Source organism: Engraulis encrasicolus, chromosome 3 (assembly GCF_034702125.1).
Source record: "Engraulis encrasicolus isolate BLACKSEA-1 chromosome 3, IST_EnEncr_1.0, whole genome shotgun sequence".
NCBI classification, from domain to species: domain Eukaryota; kingdom Metazoa; phylum Chordata; class Actinopteri; order Clupeiformes; family Engraulidae; genus Engraulis; species Engraulis encrasicolus.
This window is the reverse complement of record NC_085859.1, coordinates 9,392,061-9,412,858: the sequence shown is the minus strand read 5'-3', so window position 1 is coordinate 9,412,858 and position 20,798 is coordinate 9,392,061. Positions and strand designations below refer to the sequence as shown.

Here is a 20,798-nt window from a genome sequence, read left to right as displayed (position 1 = left end):
CTTATCTCTTTTCATGTTGACTGAGCTATCACCGTTACAAGTTTACAAGGTGCACAGCGCACATAGGTATGCATACAAAAAGGAAGAATACATTTCACAGTGTAATTCTGCAAATAATTCACTTCAAAGTTAAGTGTTATGACATAGGCACCATGGTCATCAATATGTGTGTAAGAACAAGTGAAAAAACAAATCGGTCAGTTTGTCAAAGAGGAGACGGTAGATATGCACCATAATACACAGTATTCATCGAAATATGCTCATGAGTTATATGCTGAAGAAATACTGTACGCACAAATATCTATTTACTGAATTAGACTAATCATGGCCTATCAGAAGTGAGGTAACATACACGAGTGTGAAAATTGTCCATTGATGGGCCTCGACTAACCTGGCTCTCACTCAGATGGATTGTCATCCATCTGGAATTATGATGGTAACCTTGCTGTTCTAGCCCGTGGGTGTATTCAAAAAAAGCTCGAACGTGATTGGAGACAGTGACGTACTACTTCAACCAGTCACATCGAAGCGGCCCGTGACGTAGTTTTCAGCGACGCGAGATAGAAGCCACAACAACAGAGCAGTTAGCATGTTGCCAGTAGTTCCAGCCCAGCTAGCATGTGTATAGTGGATCATTGCTGGCGTTTGAACGGCAAGCCGCCTGTGGTATGCCACCTGTGTCCGACATCAGACCACTGACGGTTACAAAACACACAAGGCATCGGTGGATTTTGGTTGGCAATCCGACATAGTGCACGAGTACTCTGCAGGGTCCAAACAGCGGCATGCTACCTGACAATCCATCTGCGTGAGAGCCAGGTTACATGCTACCAGCCCCTAGCACCAATGGAGGAGGACCGCCTACTCATTTGGTGCCAGCATCGTTTGCATCAGATAAATCACAACAAAGATATGGTAAGTTAGATGTCTTGAAATGGCTATACCGGTATTTTCTTTTAGTGAACACATCATGGGCATGGGTTTGTCCGTTTCTGACGGGGTGATACATATTGCAGACAAAATGGACGTCTGCTTGCCTGCACAACCAATGTGACATATATTGATGAATAAAACTTAATCAAGTATGTGTATTTCGCTGAAAATGATTGACCAGCGATAAAATGTTCAGACAAAATTGCCAGCCATATGAAAACAATGCAGCCTCAACAGCATGCAGTTGCTACTAGCATTATTGGTTGTGTTCTGGTCACCGTTAGGCATGCCAATTTACCTATGATAATACAGTAAACCGTTTACAGTCCCATACGTTTTGTATATCCTACCATGAGATAAATATACACCAGGATTGCATTAACTACTCCCGGTGTGCACGATTAACTTCGGGTCTGATTAACTTGGATGGCATAAAGAGCTGTTCACGTCAGACGAGACAGGATGGGGCGTCTTGAGTTCTATTATACACTTTGGAAACTGCATTACGGTTCGACGAGAGGAGCATGCCGTCGCACTTTTGCCGTTGTTATTGTGCGCGATTGTATTCTCAAACACTTCAGCTGTGGTCAATTCAAATAGTCGATTCGTGAGTGTGCTAAGCACTTCGATAAGTTGTAGGTGACCATCCCTAGTTGATCGGACGACCCAAAGTTAATCGTGCTCACCGTCATAAGCTGGGACACACACACACACACACACACGCTGTGCCATTGTTAATTGATCAATGGTGATGTCTTTTCTCTCTCTCTCTCTCCATTATTAGGTGACCCAAGACCCACGGTTATATAAGGTATGTCTGATTTATTACATCCATTGCTAGGTCAGAGGCAAAGAGTACATTACTGAAGCAAGCAAAGCCGTATTGTTAAGGGGTGTAAAACCCATTTGTGTAAACAATTAGTTTTTTTCATCGGGGTGGGGATGTGAAATGACTGAGAACCTATTATCAAGGTAAATAGGACCCTTGCTGACCTCACCTGTACCTGTGCCCTCGGAAGGTATCCAATGTTACAGGTTTGAATTCTTAGTAAGAGTAACTGAAAAGTATATGTGCTGTCCTGCACCACTATCCACCTAAACCTACATTAATTTCTCAAGAGACTGTACTCCTCATAACATTACAGTTGACAGACGCTTTTGATCAAAGTGATGTACAAGGGCAGTAATGCAAAATGTGGGTGGAAAATACTCTGTACACAGAGTAAGTAGCATACACTGTTGTTAATGAACTTTAAGTCACCTAGAAATATTTTAAAATGTGTTGCAATCAATTCCCGTGTTGTTTTTGTTCAAAACCTTGTATGTAGCCACAATTGTCACACATAACCTTCTGAAATGTTTGTCTAATATACTTCTATACTTCCTTTGTCTGTGTCTGACGCCAGGAGGTGTATGAAGAAACGACAGCATAGAGGACCCAGCACATCCCCTCACAGATTCCATGCCTTTCAAAATATTAGAACAAGATTTCAAGGCATTTTCCTTAAAGAACTTGCAACATTTCAGGAGTGCGTCACCATTTGGGTTTTCATTTTGTACAATACATCACCTAACACCAAGAACGCTACATTTTGTAAGCTATGTTTCTTGCATTGCCAGTAACCAATATTTAAAAGAAAAAAGAATGTGTATATATAAATTGATATCTTATTTGTCATTATTTACACTTTCATTACTGTACATTGAAAAAAAATAGACAGTGTTTTCTTTTCACAATAAAATTGTATTTACATATGTTCCAATTACTTGTGTACACCATTATTTACACCATTTGTTCAATATTCGATTCGATATTGTGACAAGATTCCACTTCTTTGTTCCTAATGGATGATGGTTAGATTCTGAACTAATGCTGTGTTACATGTTCCATTATGTCTATGAATCTGTCATTAGGGAGAGTCAGTCACAAAAAGCCTCGCTCACAACCAGTAGCATGAAGTACCTTAAAACCATAGGTTGTTTTGTAACTGATGTCAAATGTAAGGACTGTTGTTGACTGCTGCCTCATTAGGCTTTGTCCCAAACCCAGAGCAGACAGTCTCGTTAATGAAAGTGGCACATCTGGTATTTAAGTACACATGTTCTGTACAGCTGTCAGCAGACCATGATAACATTTCCAACTCTTCAGTAATGTCTAGATCTTGGTGGGGTAGTGTAGTGTAGATTCTATACACATGTGGTTGTACAGGCGCATTTTGAAACAGGCTCAACACAGAAGACCAAAGAAATGGAATTGTGGTAGGTGCAACACGTATGACCTGGCTGGCTCCAAACTTGTGGTGCGCATGCTCTTCGCCAGCCATTACTGAACTCACTGTCTTGTCTACCTAGAGTGTTCATTTGATGGTTTACAACAGTACAAGTGAGGGAAGAGCCTAATTCAATTTCCACTGTACACGTGTAGCAGCTGGATGACCCGGTCTGTGATGACAATCCCAGCAGACGCTGCCAACGCCATGACTTGCCTACCTGAAAACAACACACAATGTTAAAATAGAATCGGCAAACAAGGCAACTGTAATTCTAAAGACTCTATAGGCCTAGTATCTGCATTTTAATTCATACCTATTTAAGGCTAAGACCTGAACAGCAGTAGGCTACTATTACTTAGTTTTAAATTTACTGCTGACCGAAAGGGAGACTTGGGGTCCTTGCCAGTAGCTGGTGAGTGACAGGCCTCACCCTGTTTTTATTCCAGTACCCTCTTGTGTAAATTCTGTTTCCACACGAAGTAGGTCTCTTAACCATGCAAAATCTGTGATTACTTTAGTCTTTACCATCGAAACAGGTTAACAACTAGGGCAGAAAGTGAAAAGGGGAAGCCCACAGACCTATACCAATATGTATAGGTCTGTGGGGAAGCCATCCTGGTGAGTTTGAAGTCAGAATGTCGTCGTGAAATAAACATTCCATCTCTCACATGCCGACGTTTTGGGACATGCTGCATTGACAGCGATCACGGTGATAGTACATTTCATTTAACACGAACTTATCATAAAGAAATTGGTCTGAATGTGACATCTTGGCATACTATTATGATCAACAGCACTCAGTCACCATAGCATGCGAGGTCTGGAAATGAGGCTTGTACAATATTGAATTACAGGCACTATGGGGGCATTCACAGTTGTAGCCTACCATGTCAGTCATTGTTTCAAACATGTTAGAAACAACCAAGAGGTTTTCACTCACCATTTATATGTGGCATGGACCTCTCGACTAAAATCCCCACTTAAAGTTGGTCTTGTAAACAGTTGAGGACTGAACATCGCTGCGCTCTGCTCATTCTCCTTCATTGGAAGAAGAGCGAGAACGGTCTTGCCACCAACTAATTCCTTGTTTTCTGTTCCTCTTTCAAAGAATGAATGTTTGGTAGTTTTGATAACACTTGAAATCGCGGAGTTCATACAGTATGCACGCCGCCGTTGTTGTGCTAGCCACTGACTGTGGGGTGTGCTAGCAGCACTACAGTGTTGTCGCGCAAGATGCTACGTCATACCCGTCACCTCACTCCACGATGATTGACATTGACATTATCCAATGGTCGGGGCACGTTTATTTTCTACTCGAGGACTTCGGGCTCGACAAGGCTGAACCAGACCCCTGTGCGAGCTCACGAAGTGTAACGAAGATGCACGAAGCACTAGGGGTCTCGCGAGAGCCAGGCTACCTTTAACCCACAATCTGTGGAATGGTAGGCATGACTCCATCCACTAAGCTACCACAGTTTCAGTAAAATTTGTTTGACCAGAAAACTTCTTGTTGTGCACATTATCACAGCACTAAAAAATCATATAGGCCTACAATCATTTCTTCATCATACTTCAGACAATGAGGTAATGGTGCAGGGAAAATATATTTTATATGATTTATTGTGTTAAAATGCACAACGACGACATATCTTTCTGGTCTTAACATTTCTTATGAAACTGTGGTAGCTTAGTGGATGAAGTCATGCTGTCCATACCATAAGTTGTGGGTTCAAGGCCACTCAGCATTCAACTTTTACTCACGTGTATGTAACCTCACTCCTGATATAGGCCTACATTATAAGGCTTATTGGGAAAATAAATATTTGTGCCTTCAGTATGTCTTCAGCATATCTTTCAGGAGCATATAGCGACACATACTGTGTATTATGCTACATATCATCCACAGTGTCTGCTTTGAGAAATTAATCATTCTCAATTTGCACTACTTATTACATATGTGGTATGATCTGTTAACTTCAGAGTTACTTATTTTCAGAATTACAGAAAGTTCTGATCATTCTGCACATTGTAAGATGAAATGGTGATGACGCAGTGAACATGCTAAGAGATATGAAACCTGTCCAATCATGCAAATGACATCCCACTATAATAAGATTTTATTCAATTTTCTTCAAAACAACACAACACATTGCAGAAATTCTTGTAGCCATCATATGTAGGTATATAGGATGTAATGGAAGCATTTACACATTGTCAGCAGCGCAAGCACCCTTTTCTCACAGACCCTTGATGTGCCCTACAGACAGACTTGAAGTACTTTGTACATGGGCCCATCTAAAACATGCAGTACAATGTTAAGATTTTGTTTGTTAATTCTTAACCTACAAACATGGAAAAGACAGAGGAGATGGAAGACGTTGGAAACGTCTTGAATGTAGCAATCCCATTACAATAGAAACAACATGAATTGTTTGCCAATTAATGACTATATGTAGTAGCCTAGCCTATAATGCCTTTGTTATATAGCCTAATAGTGAGTTAAATTGAATCCGAATGTCTCAGCGTGCCCTACAATATCGCCCCCCTGTGGCCACATTAGCTAATGAAGATAATGTTGCTTGAGTGATATGTGCATTATTGAGGAAAGAGACGTAGGCTATGTGCCGTCAGTATTTTTCCTTCATATCATTCAGAAGCATGGTGTGATGCATACTTTGTACTATGGTGCGCATATCTACCATCTCCTCTTTGACAAACTGACCGATTTGTTTTTTCACTTGTTCTTACACACATATTGATGACCATGGTGCCTATGTAATAACACTTAACTTTGAAGTGAATTATTTGCAGAATTACACTGTGAAATGTATTCTTCCTTTTTGTATGCATACATATGTGCGCTGTGCACCTTGTAAACTTGTAACGGTGATAGCTCAGTCAACATGAAAAGAGATAAGAGACATGTAAAACCATGCCTATGACAAATCCCATTGTAATAAGATTTTCTTTAATTATCTTCGAAATGACACAACACACATCATTCTGGTTAAGCAAGCCGTTCCATGACCATGTTTAGCACCCGAGACAATTTAGCGGAGCAAATAAGACCAAAAATAGTTCACTTTGGTATGCAAGCATAGAAATTGGCACAGAGGTTCATTAGAATGTACTCTTTCAGCTAAGGGCGTTGGCCACGCAAAAATCCAAAATGGCGGCCATTTTTCAAGATGGCCACCCTGTTCACTTGTAAATAAGGCTAAGAAGAGTTAAATTAATGATACAATCACACAATTCGGCACAAATGTTCATTAGAATGCACTCTTTCACAAAAGAGCATTCGCCACTCAAGATCCAAGATGGCCGCCAAGATGGCCGCCAAGATGGCCACCCTGTTCACTTGTAAATAAGGCTAAGAATAGTTAAATTAATGATACAATCATACAATTAGGCACAAATGCTCATTAGAATGCACTCTTTCACGAAAGAGCATTGGCCACTCAAAATCCAAGATGGCCGCCATTTCTCAAGATGGCCACCTTCTCCACTTGTAAATAAGGCTCAGAATAGTTATATTAATGACACAATCATACACTTAGGCACAAATGTTCATTAGAATGCACCCTTTCACAAAAGAGCATTGGCCACTCAAAATCCAAGATGGCTGCCATTTTTCAAGATGGCTACCTCGCAACTTGTAAATAAGGCCAAGAAGAGTTAAATTAGGGATAGAATCATGCAATTTGGCACAAATGTTCACCAGAAAGAATTTCTGATCAATGATCAATTTTTGATCAATGATTTAAGCCTAGGAGCCCAACTGAAATATTCAATTTTCATATCAATCAAGTGAATACATGTGCATATCAAGTGTCAGTGACAGCTTGGATTATCTACCTCTATAAGGTCATTACAAATTAAAATGTATGGTTTGTGTTCAGATATGTATATCTCAAGTCCTAGTATACCATGGAGTGATGGGGGCCTCTATGCTTAGGAAAGTATGAATAATCAATATACAATACACCATACATGCAGTATATTGACATATGCAAAATGGTAACATGTCTGTTGTATGTTCTACTTTGGCCTTTAAAGATGATATGTTGGCTACCTAACCACTTGATTTATTGATTGCTCATTATTTTTTATTTGTGGGTGTGGTCCTTTGTTTAAAACATGTCAGCCTGGCTTACTTCTCTCACACACTCAAAAAGTCTTTCAAAAACTTTAAACAACAACATGTGGAAATCCCATTGACTTTGGAGGGATACACCTGTCAAATTAGCCCAAACGTCATCAAGATACTGTACTCTACTGTACTGTGGTGTAGTGTACTCTGCTATACTGTACTGTACTGTACTGTACTGTACTGTAATGTTATATACTTTACTGCACCGTACTGTATGCTACTGTACTGTACTGTGATACACCATACTGTACTGTACTGCACCGTACTGTACTGTACTGTACTGAACTGTACTGTAATGTGATATACCAAACTGTACTGCACCGTACTGTATGCTATTGTACTGTACTGCACCGTACTGCATGCGACTGTACTGTACTGTACTGTACTTTACTATTCTGCACCGTACTGTATGCTACTGTACTGTACTGTACTGTACTGTACTGTACTGTACTGCACTGCACTGCACTGTACTGTACAACTACATAGTAGAACTGAAACATGTGGAGCCTTCTGAGGTCATGTACAATATGATGCAAAATGGTGTAGTGGGAATGAGTTGTGTTACTATTACCACTCACAATCTATGGTAGACTATCCTTCCTCCCAGACTATTTGTGTGCCTTGCATATCAAGAAAATGAGTAATGAGTACCAGTAATGATTTACTTTTATAGCATATACCATATGAGAACTGTTGTTTTATATAGATATTTCTCCTATGGGTAAGGGTGGCAAAGACCTATGGTACATGTTGTCCATCAGCTGTCAGTTGTGAAGTAGCAATTGAAGTACTCAATGATTATTGAGCTAACTGTAATACAACTTGTGACACAAGTACTAGGTGAAGACTTGAAAAAAAAACAATTTACCTCTGTACTTACTCAACACCTACTTAGAAATGATTTCCATTTAATTTGAACTGAAGACATACTGTGGCCTACATGTAGGCCTATATTGAGTAATCTGTAATACCATTCTAAAGATGACTGAAGTGCACTCACTATGTGCACAATGCTACTTGTGAAAATGTTGAATTAGGTGATCTTATGGGTTCTTCATACATATGGAGAGATCCTGTCCTTTACCCTCTGTCAAACAAATACAAAATATCTGTTAATGCTGTATGGGAAATACAAATTTTAATTCAAACCAAAAATCTTCTTAAATCGTTCACAATGTTACATTTGCTGCCAAGCATGTAAGCACAGTATGCACACTATCACACATACTTTCACACTATGTACATTTTTGTAGTTTCATCAATCTGTCAAGCAGGCTACAACTGCCATTGCTTCATCTCTGCTGGGCTTGGGACTATATTAACATTGTCAGCTAAGTATAATGTCATGTACTAACAATGTAATGCATTACACAACATGACATTGTATATGACATGGTAGAATCTTTTTTTTTTCCGATGGCTCCTAGGCTAGAATTACAGCTTAATACCCTAAAGACACACTATGCAAAGTTTGGTGCTTTTATCACTTCCGTAATGGTAAAACCTTTACAGACTCCACTAGTAATACCTTCTGCACTTTGCCTTTGTGGAGCACATACTCATTCTCACATTCACAGACCAGCTCTGGAGGCTGCCAAGAAGGCACCAATTGTTTGGGGTTTATGAGCGAAAGTGCTGTCTCTCTCTCTCTCTCTCTCTCTCTCTCTCTCTCTCTCTCTCTCTCTCTCTCTCTCTCTCTCTCTCTCTCTCTCTCTCTCTCTCTCTCTCTCTCTCTCTCTGCATCATAAAGGGTGGCCATCTTGAAAAATGGCAGCCATCTTGAATTTTGTGTATCCAACACCATTTTTTAAAAAAGTGCATACAAAGACACATTTCTGCCAAATTACATGATTGCATCACTAATTTAACTATTCTTAGACTTATTTGCGAGTGGCGAGGGTTGCCATCTTGAAAAATGGTGGCCATCTTGGATTTTGCGTGGCCAACACCATATTTTGAAAAAGTACATTCAAATGAACAATTTTGCCAAATTACATGCTTGCATCACTAATTTAACTATTCTTAGACTTATTTAGAAGTGGAGAAGGTGGCCATCTTGAAAAATGGCGGCCATCTTGGATTTTTGCGTGGCCAACGCCCTGAGCTGATAGAGTACATTCTAATGAACATCCGTGCCAATTTTCATGCTTGCATACCAAAGTGAACTATTCTGGGCTATTTTGACAGTTAACTGCTGGACTAATTGTTGTTTTCCTCGCACGAGTACAGCGGCGTCCGCACGGTCCGAAATATGTAAAACGCCAAAAAAATGAATGGAAGTGAATGGGACCGTAAAGTCCAGAATAGCTGCGCACATCAATGGCTTAAAAGACACGAGTGGAAACTTCCTAGAGCTCCATTCATGTCCTGTCTGCTATCGCGGCCACCTCTACGGTTATCCTTACACGTCTTTGGCATGGTTTAGTTCAAACATTATTAGCTAGTGTAGTCCATCACAGTTATACCGCTTGAAACCGCTTGAAAACAGGACTTTTGGGTGAACGACATTTGTTGTCGTCACATGATCATTGTTCAACTTTGACCCTGGATGGATGGATGGATAGACGGAAGGATAGATAGATAGATGGAGAGATCGATAGATAGATAGATAGGCCTAAATATATAGATATATAGATATATAGGCCTAGATAATATCGGATTTTATCACATTTTTATCATTTAATCCACATCAAAGGCACTCTATGGGAATACTGAACAATTAATTATCCATAAATGATATACCATTTGAAAGTGTGTTTTCTCTACTTTAATATGAAAGTAACTTGTAATTGACACTTTTCATTTCTTTTCAAGTTATTTGACATTATTTAGAATATGACCAAAATGTCAATTTTTCCTTAGAATTCCTGGTAGGATTCCGGCCTATTCAAAAAAAGTTCTGGTAGCTAAAGGGTTAATCAACAACATGTAGCCAATTGAAGGTCTTCTTTGCCCCAGTTTTAGTGAAGCAGCACCACTTATTATGACAAACATTGACAGCAACTTCACGGTGTAGCCGCTACAACTAGTCAGAAATTGCTTGTCATTTACAGGCTCTGAGAACTTACGCTCATGTTTGTCAATATTAAAATTTGACTTCTGCCTGTTGGTTTTTTCACCAATGCTGTAGGCCTAGGCTATGTCAGAGCCGAGCTGATGACATGTTGTTTTAAATATTTGTTTAAAAAAAGTTAATAGGCCTATAGACCAATGTAATCTCACATAGTCAATGATACCCGTGTAGATCATCATATATGATCATCTGATGATTGAAAATCAACATTGTTTGATTTCTGGTGTCCCAGGAGGAGTTGGGGCAGAGCCAGAGGAGATGCCAGCAGATTAGTGGAGCAGCTACAAGGCCAATATGGCAAGAATCGTGCAAATTATGATACAAGCATGAAATTTGGCAGGTATGTGCCAAAGACCCTTACAATCAAATCTACCCGATTTGCCACTTGAAATGGCGGCCATTTTCCAAGATGGCCGCCAAAAAATACCCCAAAAGTTGATTTATTGCAAAGAATTGACATATAAAATTATGATACAAGCATGAAATTCAACATGTTTGTGCTCAAGACCAGCATAAATAAATCTACCTGATTTGCCACTTGAAATGGTGGCCATTTTCCAAGATGGCCGCCAAAGAAAACCTCAGAAATTGATTTTTTTCACAGAAATGACCAAACGAATTGTGATACAAGCATGAAATTCGACATGTTTGTACACAAGACCAATGAAATTAAATCCACCTGATTTGCCACTCAAAATGGCGGCCATTTTCCAAGATGGCCGCCAAATAGACCTCAGAAATTGATTTATTTCACCAAATTGACCAAGCAAATTATGATACACACATGAAATTTGGCATATATGTGATCAAGACCAATACAATCAAATCCACCTGATTTGCTACTTGAAATGGTGGCCATTTTCCAAGATGGCGTCTGTTGTATAGAATTGCAAATGTGGTCCAAATTGTTCATTATCCTTAATTCAGATGATGAGGCGATACAGATGTGTCTCCAATGTCAAATAAGCCCTTATAACATACTAATAATATGTTGATAACATTCCAATAACGCCAGTTATGGACCCCCACCCCCCAACAAAAAATGACTGCTAATGACATGCTAATAATGCAATGACAATGTGGTAATAATATGCTAATTTATGGTTTTATCGATGTTGCTCTTACATAATGTGGCGATGTTGCTCTAACGTGGCGGTAGCATGGTAATAGCTAATAATGCCAGTTCTTGATGCCGAGGGAGGGTGGTGCGTGATGATGCTACTAGAAAAATCCGAAATAAATAAAATGTAAAGAAAGCTGTTGAGGCATCAATATAGCTACATCCTGATGAGAAACAACAGCCTAAGTGAACAATCACATAGAATCCCAGATTCATGAACACAACAACACTGGTTTATTCATCAGTGCAGTTTTACCCAATGGCCTAATGGAATAACTTATGAGGACTTATACTTTATACTGTTTTATGGACATGTATACAGTTATAACCCCTTTGCAAAGACCCTAGATCTTTATCTTGAAGTCTTTATCTGTTACTTAAGGCTCTCTTTAATGTCTTAGCAATGCTGTTATGATGTAGTTGAGTCTTTCCAGCAAAGTGTGAACGGGCCTGTCTTTTTGAGGAGGTTAGGAGTCTATGGCTGAATCTCATTTCACCCCCTTGAGGGCTGTGTATACTCTCTTTGCCGCCTGTCGCACAGAGGTCAACGCAGACCGTTTTGATTTTTGCTCGATCTGGTCTGCGCTGTGAGAGGATTCAAACTGCCTTCAATACAAGGAGTAAACTATACGTGTCTGTTGCCTTGCAGCTACACAGCTACACAGACTCAACGACAATGGAAATGAAACATGCAATAAACGTCAACCTTTTTTTTTTTTGATTGCACTATCCACCGCGGTAGTTTGGAACAAGGAAGTGGGTCATTGTCGAGAACAGGTCGCACAAAGCAGAATGAACTATGGAAACACTATTTACTGTCCCGATATAACTTCAGCATCGTAACTTGCAAGTGCACGTGTTGTCTTTGGTTCGTGTAAATAAATGAAGCTACAAAGCATGAGGAACTTATTTAATGAACATCTCATAGTCCGTAGCCCAGTGAAGGTTAGAACAAGGAAGTAGCTGTTTGTTCTCGAGCGCAGAGCAGCCTGGTCGAGAGGACCAATCACAGCGGCTCTTGCTGCCGTTAACCGCGTAGCTGTCTGCGGGCAGTCACATTTTCAGGTGCACACCAAGTGAGGGCAGAGGTGGTAAAAAATAACTGCGTGGCTGTCTGCATCATCGCACAGACAACTTTGATTCTGAGCATAAACCAGGCTTTAGCCCTACGCCTTTCCCCTTACCCTCCGTTTTGCACGTTCATAGGCGTAGGGCTGTCCGAATTCACGTTAAGACAGAGGGGTAGGGGTAAGGGGCTTTCTACCCCTTCAAATAGAGATTTTCCAGAGGAAGACTTCAAACGGAGGGGTAAGACCTATTTCCCCCAAATGCATTGTGAATGTCTTTAAAAAAGGTCGGCATCCACAAAAGCACGCAAAAATAAGTACTTTATATAATTTATGTTTTTACTGTTGTAATAAATGTTGCATTGTACTAAGTTAAACATTGTCTCAATGGGTTATTTTCTCCAGGAAACGTGCATGAAAAAATTGCTATTAATGTCTACTTAATGCATGGAAGTCGTGAAGGAATTGCGAGGGTCATGCAACACCGTTGTCCTTTTTTAAAATTGTTGTCCGAGTGATTACAAGTAATATTGTTGGTTTAACCATCGAGAGGCTGTTTTTTGAATGCTATGGGTGTCATTCCAGGATTGTTGAAGGGCTGTCTGAATTCGTAGGGGTTGCGTTTCAAGGTTTGAAGGGACGAGGGGCAAGGGGAAGGCATAGGGGTGTTCAAACTTCACAGTGTGCAAAATGAGTGTTGTACAAATGACAGTGCAGTTTAACTTTAGAAGGAATTCAATGACAGACAGTGCATCTAGGCATTTGTGTTCAAAATTCATTTTCTATTGGTTACTGCTTCTCAGCCCCCCAGGGGGTATTGGGGAGTCCTGGGGGGTGTTGAGAAGGATAAAGCTGAGAGGAGGTAGTACTCGCAATGCATTCAGGGAAATCTGTCGAAGCCCTCCGTCCATGGAGTGAGGTGTTGGAAAATCTCCGCGCGGAGGGGATGAAAGCCCTTCGCCGAACCCCTACCCATCTGTCTGAACATGAATCGGGATGCCACTACGCTTACACGTGGACGCGCAAAACGGAGGCAAAGGGGATCGGCGTAGGGCTAAGGGGTGTAATGGGATTCACCCTTAGTTGTCAATGGGGGGAATTAGTCTATTCTATTATTTGATAATAAGGGGGGGGAGTTGGGAGGCTTGTTATGAGGTCAAGGGGGCATTTGTTCACAAAAGGTTGAGAACCACTGCCATAGCTATTCTAGCCCCCTATAGTGTATAGTGCTTTTATCAATTTCTTCTCTGTGTAGGATAATGCCCCCTGAAATACACTAACACCTCCTGCCATATTACCGTAAATTTCCAAGTGGCCAGCAAGTCAGGAAGATTTGATTATATTGCTCTATAGCACAAACAAACAAAATTAGAAGCTTTTAGCGTAATTTTCTTGCTGGATTCCGCGCTAAATTCAATGTTTTTGGAGCCCATATTGTGAAATGGCTACCATTTCAAGTGGTAAATCAGGTAAATTTTATTGTATTGTTTGTTAGCACATTTACACAACATTTCATACTTGTATAATAACTTACTTGGTCAACTGTGTGCAAAATTCAATATCTATGGTATGGTAATCTACGGTATTTTTGGCGGACATCTTGAAAAATGGCCACCATTTCAAGAGGCAAATCAGGTGGATTTGATTACATTGATCTTGTGCACATTTATGTCGAACTTCATGCCTACATCGTAATTTGATTGATCAATTGTGTGCAATAAATCAATTTCTGAGATCTTGGCGGCCATCTTGGAAAATGGCCGCAATTTCAAGTGGCAAATCAGGTAGCGTTAATTACATTGGTCTTGAGCTCATGCTTGTTGAATTTCATGCTTGTATCATAATTTGCTAAGCCAATTCTATGCAATTCATCAATTACTGAGGTATTTTTGGTGGCCATCTTGGAAAATGGCCGCCATTTAAAGTGGCAAATCAGGTGGATTTGATTTCATTGGTCTTGAGCACATACATGTTGAATGTCATGCTTGTATTATGATTTGCTTTGTCAATTCTGTGCAATAAATCAATTTCTGAGATCTTCTTTGGCGGCCATCTTGGAAAATGGCCACCATTTTAAGTGGCAAATCAGGTAGATTTAATTGGGTTGGTCCTGAGCACATACATGTTCAATATCATGCATGTATCATAATTTTATATGTCAATTCTATGCAATAAATCAATATCTGGGCTCTTTTTTGGCGGCCATCTTTGAAAATGGCCGCCATTTCACGTGGCAAATCGGGTAGATTTGATTGTATTGATCTTAAGTACATACCTGCCGAATTTCACGCTTGTATCATAATTTGCACGATTTTTCCTGTAGCCGCTCCACTAATAATCCAGTTGAAGGAGAAGGAGCTGCAGGAGCTGAGGAAGGCTGTGGAGACTCTCAAGGTGAGAACTGACCAAAGGAGCTGTTATGACAAGCATGGTTTTAATGTTTCCAGGGACACACATTCACAGCCGTTTAGATTCACTAGACTCAGTTTAAAACATTAACACGTGTGTGTGTGTGTGTGTGTGTGTGTGTGTGTGTGTGTGTGTGTGTGTGTGTGTGTGTGTGTGTGTCCTATCAGTCTGGTGCACAGACAGCAGTGAAGGAGAGTGAGAGGATGTTTACTGAGCTGATCCGCTCCATTGAGAGAAGGTGCTCTGAGGTGACAGAGCTGATCAGAGCTCAGGAGAAGGATGAGGTGAGTCCAGCTGAAGGACTCCTGAAGCGACTGGAGCAGGAGATTGCTGAGCTGAAGAGGACAAATGCTGAGATGATGCTCTCACTGACTCAGGATCCCATTCATATCCTGAAGGTAGACAGCATTACTGTTAAGACTGTTCAAGATGAATAAACACAGCAGTAGCTCTATTGATGTCTTGCCGTTCAACGATTTTTGTCAGGAGGTTTACCTCACCCTGTTGTGTGTTTCTCTGTGCAGAACGTGGTGTCCATCAGTGGGAGGCCTTACAGCACAGTTTCAACCAGCGTGACCTGTAGCAAGAGCTTCTCCTTGGAGCCCCTGAAGAAATCTGTGTCTGCACTGAAGATGGAGCTGGAGGAGAAATTACAGTCAGTCTTCAAGGAGGAGATTGTCAAGATATCTGCAGCAGGTTGGAGAAACATAACAACCATAATAGACATATTCAATTATCGTTTTAAAGTGAAACATGACTCATTTGACTTTTTTTGCTGTTTTTTTCTTGAAGCTGTGAAGAACATTCAGATAATTGAGAGCATACAGCGTGAGTTTTCAGCACAGACAGACACACGCGCACACGCGCACACACGCACACACACGCGCACACACACACACAGACACACACAGACACACACACAGACACACACACAGACACACACACAGACACACACACACACACACACACACACACACACACACACACACAGAAATTGGACAGGATGTCTGTGTCTATGTGTTTGCATCACTAGACAAATATGTAAAAACCTACCAAGTCTGTGGCCTTTTCAGAAATGTGTTCATGGAAATGATGCTGTGAAATATGTTATATTTAAATGTGGGTACGTAAAAAGGGGTCCAGGTCCATATATGTCCAATACACTCGCCTCCAAAAGAGTTGTCGCCTATCCATCTGTTTGGAATAACAGCTAATAACCTGACTTTCAATTAATCACTTGGCTTCAGAAGTCACTCATATGAAAGCTACAACCCTCCCGAATGAAAATGTATGTACAAAAATAAATTTCATGCACCAACGAAAGATTGACCCTTTATTGAACACAGACAGGGCAGATTTTCACAAGACAAAACTTTTGTCGCCTATCGAACATAATGTGAAAATGAGCAGATAAGTCACTTCAAAACACTTCAAATACGCAGATTGGGTAACATACTTAATCACTGAATCTCTCTCACCTCTCCAAAAAATCAACTTTGGCCTTAGGTGTATGTTTAGGGTCATTGTAATCATGGAAAGCAACACAATGAAAATCAATGGAGTTCAATGAGAGATGGTGACATATTCGCTATTCGTAGAGCAATACATGTTTAATTTCATGATTTAATCAGTGATCAAAGCCCTCAAACACCTGCAGCATGCATGCAGCTCCTCATAAGAGCTGTATCTGTACCATGTTTCACTTTATGCACCATTTCTCTTTTTTCATATTCTTCATCTCCAACACCATATAGTTTTGATGCTTTCAATTCTAAAATGGTTGATCTTGGGATCTTGACTTCAGAGTATGAGTCCCATTAGCCTTCATTTTTGTCAGAATTAGGCCTGACATACTCTTGGCTGGCTTTTTTGAGACAGGACAGTGGGAGAGACTTCTTTGGTGTTAAAGGTGAAGAATTTGGAAAAAATACATGGTGCCTAAAGTCAAACATGGGTGGTGCTCTGTGGTAACCCTGAATTATTCAGCCCTGCTTCCTACAGGTGAATTATTCCTCAGCAAAGGTTCCTGCAACCACTGTAGTGGCTAACAAGGTAACAAGGTAGCACCTACAGTATGACATTGGGAATTATATTTAATCAGGTGAATTGTTGCAGAGCAAAGGTGCCCTGACATTTAATGCCTATCCCCTTACATCGTAAAGTTGTAATTGTCACAAGTCATCAGTAACAGCACCTTGACATCTATTCTGAAGCACAATGGGAGCCAGTGCAGTGAGCGTGATGTGATCACACTTTGTTGTCCTGGTAAGAACAACTTTAAGTTGTCTGGTAAATTTGTGATTCAGACATACGTAATGGAACCAATAGTTCACTTTCACCTTTAACGGTCTGTTTAACAAGAGAGGCTGTTCTATTTCTGAAGCTGGAGACTCATGGTGTCACTTTGCCATAAGATCTCTCCACTGGGACTCACTATATCCACGCCTCTTTCTGTAGGTGACTCTACTTGGGTCTCACATAATCCAGAATGATAGTTGCCCCATGGTGTAGACTAGACAGGATAGCTGGCAGCTTGTAGGAGACTACGTCTTTTCAGCTAGAGTAGCCAACACTGTGACGAATTATAGTATCAGTTGTTTCAGTTGAAGTACACCATCAATGCTGATCTGGTTGAATGTAGAGCATGTTGTGGTGTTGATACACTTATTTAGACTAATGTGATGTTTTGTGTCTCAGTGTCTGATGGCCAGGCTCCTACTGCTGAACCAGTGACCAGAGAGGACTTCTTAAAGTGTGAGTTGGTCACAGACGCACGCACACACACACACACACACACACACACACACACACACACACACACACACACACACACACACACACACACACACACACACACACACTGTGCACTTTACAAAACACACACACACACACTGTACACTTTATAAAACACACACACACACTGTACACTTTACAAAAAACACACACACACACACTGTACACTTTACAAAACACACACACACACACACACACACACACACACACACACACACACACACACACACACACACACACACACACACACACACACACACACACACACACACACACACACACACACACACTGTACACTTTACAAAACACACACACACACACACACACACACACTGTACACTTTACAAAACACACACACACACACACACACACACACACACACACACACACACACACACACACACACACACACACACACACACACACACACACACACACACACTGTACTCTTGACACACACACACACACACACACACACACACACACACACACACACACACACACACACACACACACACACACACACACACACACACACACACACACACACACACACACACACACACACACACACACATTTTAGAACTAAAACACACGTGTGTGTGTGTGTGTCCTGTGTTCTCCTCCAGATTCCTGTCACTTCACTCTGGATCCAAACACAGCACACGGAGCCCTCCATCTGTCTGAGGGGAACAGGAGGGTGGAGAACAGACCTGGGGCCCAGTCATATCCTGATCATCCAGACAGATTTGATTGGTTTCCTCAAGTGCTGTGTAGGGAGGGTGTGTCTGCACGCTGCTACTGGGAGGTTGGGTGGAGTAGAAGTGTTGGTATAGCAGTATCATATAAAAGCATCAGCAGGAAAGGACAGGGTGGTAAGTGTGGGTTTGGACGTAATGATCAGTCCTGGAGTCTGGACCTCTACAGCTCTAGCTCCTTTTTCAGACACAATAATGAAAACACTAAACTCCCTCTAGTGGCCAGCTCCAGAATAGGAGTGTATGTGGATCACAGGGCAGGAACTCTGGCCTTCTACAGCATCAGGGGAGACACAATGACCCTCCTGCACAGAGTCCACACCACATTCACACACACACTCTACCCTGGATTTTATGTATATTTGGGATCACCTGTGAAACTGTCGTGAGGCACCCACAATTAAATTCTGGATCATTCCACACACTCTCTCTCTCTCTGAATAGGCAGCGTGAAAATTAATCTATTATTTTCGTGAAGACTTTACGAAAGGCGGGCAATAACGTGAATGCACCACAAAAATTAATCTATTATTTTCGTGAAGACTTTACAAAAGGCGTGAGATTGGGCTCCATGCATACACACAAAAACACACACACACACACACACACACATGAAGTAAATATGAGGTAAAGACTGAAAGACACCCCCTGCACCCCACCCATCTTGCCTTATAACAGACACTTACATGTAGGCCGACCATATACAGTACAAAACACAGAATGCACGTTCTGGCTTTAGCGTCTTGGCAGCATACACCACAAAAACAAGCTATTTTCACACACACACACACACACACACACACACACACACACACACACACACACACACACACACACACACACACACACACACACACACACACACTTTCACATGAATACACACTTTCATATAATATGCCTTATCACACATGAAGCCACAGATGCATAGCAAACACACACACACACACACACAGGCACACAGGCACACTGTATGCTTGCCAATACACGTCTCCCACACACACACACACACACACACACACACACACACACACACACACACACACACACACACACACATACACATAACCTTTTGATCTTACTGGAGTCAACGCCTCCTCTCCACACACTCACACTTATGCACACACTCCCTCTCTCTCAGACTGACACAAATTGATCTTTATTTGTTATTTATATGGGATTTCATATCGTATAGGAATTATGGGGTGTTGTTATACTTTTGTAATGTGTCTCAATGATTGACGTACAGAACATTTGCACAATTAAGATATTATTACCTCCGCCAAGAAGAGTGTGTTTTTGGTCGCGTTGGTTTGTCTGTATGTTTGTCTGTCTGTTTGTTTGTCTATTTCTCAGCACGATAACTCACAAATGTGTGAATGGATTTGGATGAAACGTGGAGTTGTTGGACATGACCCAAGGAACAAGTGATTAAATTCTGGTGGTGATCTGGATCACGAACCAGAACCAGGGCATTTAAAAAAGATGCTTCATCATTGCTAGGGAACAAATCTAGACGCCCCAAGTGACCGCAAAATTGAACTGTGGGACAGGGCGAATGTTGACATTCCCGTTTCTAAATCCACAAAAAGACTTTAAAAAAAACAGTTGTGACATCGTTAAATGTTTCCAGATCGTTAAACAGATTCCTTGGTGGAGGTCTGCACTCTCAGAGTGCATTCTAGTTCATTAATGGCGTGAGAATTGTAAATAATTTTCAAACACTCAACCACACTTTGTACTTAATTCATATTGTGCACATTTGAGAATCCTATAGTCAGAATGAGAGGCTTACACTGTAGTAGACATTTTAAGGTTAGCTGAGTTTCTCTGTTGCTTTGTGCACGATGCACAATGAGTGTTTATGGTGGTAATTTACATTAGCAGAGAAGCCTGTGCTAACTGCTGTAACTGGACGTGTGTAAACAGTGAGACACCAGTGTGTGTTTTATTGAGTATATCCAGTGTTAAAAAGCACAGGCATAGCACAGTGTTTTCCACAGACGATTTGTTAGTCAAGGTGGTGGTGGTGGTGGTGTTGGAGAACCAATAGTCGTAATCATCATTGTAAATGATGTTGTGCAGTTTGTTTTGTAAGGGATTAGTATGTGTCATAGACATGGGATCAACAGGCATAATCATCATTGTAAATGCTATTTATGTTGTGCAGTTTCATAATAAATAATGATGTGAAAACACCAGAACACAAATGGTTTATACATTAT

At 40.9% G+C, this 20,798-nt stretch overlaps 1 protein-coding gene and 1 long non-coding RNA gene across 2 annotated transcripts in view; both read left to right on the top strand.

Moving 5' to 3' along the window:
• The window catches only part of LOC134446522 (E3 ubiquitin/ISG15 ligase TRIM25-like), an 87,743-nt gene that overhangs the window by 43,672 nt on the left and 23,273 nt on the right, over positions 1–20,798 (top strand). The window contains exons 14-15 of the mRNA XM_063195886.1: positions 15,573–15,721; positions 17,723–17,779. Coding sequence (XP_063051956.1) covers positions 15,573–15,721; positions 17,723–17,779 — 206 coding nt within the window. The remainder of the gene's footprint in view (positions 1–15,572; positions 15,722–17,722; positions 17,780–20,798) is intronic.
• Positions 605–2,691, top strand: LOC134445682 (uncharacterized). Its single transcript, XR_010034338.1, has 3 exons — positions 605–915; positions 1,718–1,744; positions 2,340–2,691. It is a non-coding gene; the product is annotated as an uncharacterized LOC134445682 (long non-coding RNA).